The 2,381-nt window shown below is 38.1% G+C and overlaps 1 protein-coding gene across 1 annotated transcript; it reads right to left on the bottom strand.

Moving 5' to 3' along the window:
- Positions 1-572: 572 nt before the first annotated feature.
- LOC128558330 (uncharacterized) lies at positions 573-1,310 on the bottom strand. The gene has a single exon (XM_053547255.1). The coding sequence runs from the start codon at positions 1,308-1,310 to the stop codon at positions 573-575; it is 738 nt and encodes a 245-aa protein (XP_053403230.1).
- Between the last annotated feature and the right edge of the window lie 1,071 nt (positions 1,311-2,381).

The following is a 2,381-nucleotide window of genomic DNA, read 5'->3' as shown; positions in this document are numbered from 1 at the left end:
ATAAGTTGTACTGCGTTGCTTGTGCCAATATTTTCCTTGGTATCCGTACCATTTTCACAAATGCTAGTGTGGTGTTTTCTTTTGCATTTCAGACATCGAAAGTTCGAGCGGCAGTTTACCACCTGGTGGTTTTTCAAACAGTGAAAGCACAAACGTTTCTTCTTAACAATGTCTTTACGGGCTTTCACATCAGGGACCTTTGAACAGTGGTTGGCATGGTGATTTTCTTTGCAGTAAATACACTGTTTCTGATCACTGCGCGCAATGTATGCTGGTTTCTGTCTACTTCCGGTTTTGGATTTGGACTGTGCGTTTGTGAAAAAAGATGCTGTCGGTGCATAGTAATCTGCTGCTTCTTGGGCCTGCCCCGCTTCCATGATATTCAACTCAAGGTATAACGCTTTCCGTAAATCTTCCAAATGCCAATTATCACTACCATGTTCTCGCGCTAAATTCTTGCGTACATCCGACGGAAGTTTATTAATTATTACTGGCACTAATAGAGTTCCGTACGTACTCTGGCACTGACCAAGCGACTCTAACCCTCAAACATAAGCCTCTAATTTGTCTATTTAATTCCTCATGCTCTGAAGCGTATTACTTGGGGCTGGTAAATTAAGCAAAGCTTGTATGTATGCATGAATTATTTTATGAGACTGTCCAAATCTCTCTTTCAACAAATCAATCGCTTGAATGTAGTTTGCGTGTGTAAGGGCAAATCCTTGAATAACTTGGGCTGCACTGCCTTCAAGCTGTGTCTTCAAATAGCTAAATTTCTGCACTTCAGTTAAGTTTGGATTCAAATGTACTGTAGATTCGTAAGAGTCCCAAAAACTTTGCCACTCAAGGATATAACCACTGAAAACCGGAAGTGATAATTTTGGAAGTCTCTGATAAAGTGAAGCATTTGAAAAAGACCTACTCACATTTTGGCTTGCAGCTTGATTTACCTCTAATTCTGTTGGCCTGTTCGCGTTGTTTCCATTGTCGTCTGGGCTTTGGGTCGTCTGCTCGTCTTCTCCGCTGGTCGAATTTTTGCTGAAGTCCTCGAAATATCGTAGTTTGACTTCAATACCCAAACAAAACTCCTCTGCGTTCACAATTTCATCTTCGATCTCCGCCACTTCTGTAGCTTCTAGAATCTTCTCATTAAGTGAGTTAATTACTTCTAGCGTCTGCGATGTCGCAACGATAATCGTGTTGAATTCTATCCAATTCGCATTCTCCTTCGCCGCTTCGATTTTTGCTAACTGATTCGAAATAACTCTATAATGTCCCTCTCGGATCGAACGCAACTTCTCTATTTTCATGTTTGTTTCGTCACGGCACCAATGTCGATTGGGTATGGGGCACTAACACTAAAATGAATGTACAACACGTTGTGTCTGTTTTCTACTTCTATTCAACTCTTGTAACTATCGTACATAAATACAAACATAGGATATGACGTAGTAACGCAACACAGACGTTGGCGTCAAAGTGTTTCACGTCAACGTTGTATAACATTAAGCGCGCTATTTCCAACAATAATAACCCTTCAGTACACCAGAACAAGTATGGTATAAATGCGACAATTCTAGGACAAAATGCTGTATCAAAAAAAAGTAATGCTGGAACTAAAAGGAAATCAATAGCGCCATATAATTTTGCAACTCATAAACCAGTAACCAAAAAGTCAGCTTAGGCATAAAAAATCTTTGTTTTTCGGTATCCTGACCTCCGCTAAATTTTGGCACAACCATAACTGTTTTTATGGCCTAGGAGATTTTTTTTCAATTTTTTTACAAAGATTTGCAAAACTGTATTTTTACTATTTACACATGATCAGACACTGAGACAGGTTAGAAATCAACTTACTGGTGCTCTAAATGCACATCCCCCGTAATACTATTTGTATTCATTTTTTGGACAGAAAGATAATTTCCAAAACGTTTCACTTAAATTAATAAAAAAAAAAATGCCAAAAAAGAACAAGAGCTGTCTGTAACACAGCCAATGCTCGACTATTCGAATTATTGTCCCAGAAGCAGGAATGTGTTACACTTTTATGTTAAAATATACAAAGTGTACTAGTTTCTATCCAGTATCTGCAACAGTTTTGCAGATAGTAATTTCCATGCAAAATTTTAAGCAGAAGTTTTATGTTCAAAAGGGGACAAAATTTGACCAAAATGCATGTCAGAGTTATGGAACTTGATGCAATCAACTTCTTTTATAACCCCTAAGGCACAGGTGAAGGTTCAATTTAATATTTGCATTTATTCTGCAGATAGTAACTTGCAAGCAAAACTTTAAACACAGTATTCTAAGTCTAAAAGAGGGCATATTTTGCAAAAAATACATGTAAGAGTTATGGGACTTGACCAGTTGGGGTTTGTAAT

The sequence above is a fragment of the Mercenaria mercenaria genome, chromosome 7 (assembly GCF_021730395.1).
Source record: "Mercenaria mercenaria strain notata chromosome 7, MADL_Memer_1, whole genome shotgun sequence".
NCBI classification, from domain to species: domain Eukaryota; kingdom Metazoa; phylum Mollusca; class Bivalvia; order Venerida; family Veneridae; genus Mercenaria; species Mercenaria mercenaria.
The sequence above is the reverse complement of the archived record's forward strand: the minus strand, read 5'-3'. Positions and strand labels throughout refer to the sequence as shown.

Excerpts from the sequence above, each read along its gene's own strand:
- LOC128558330 (XM_053547255.1), bottom strand. The coding sequence starts at position 1,310 with ATGAAAATAGAGAAGTTGCGTTCGATCCGAGAGGGACATTATAGAGTT.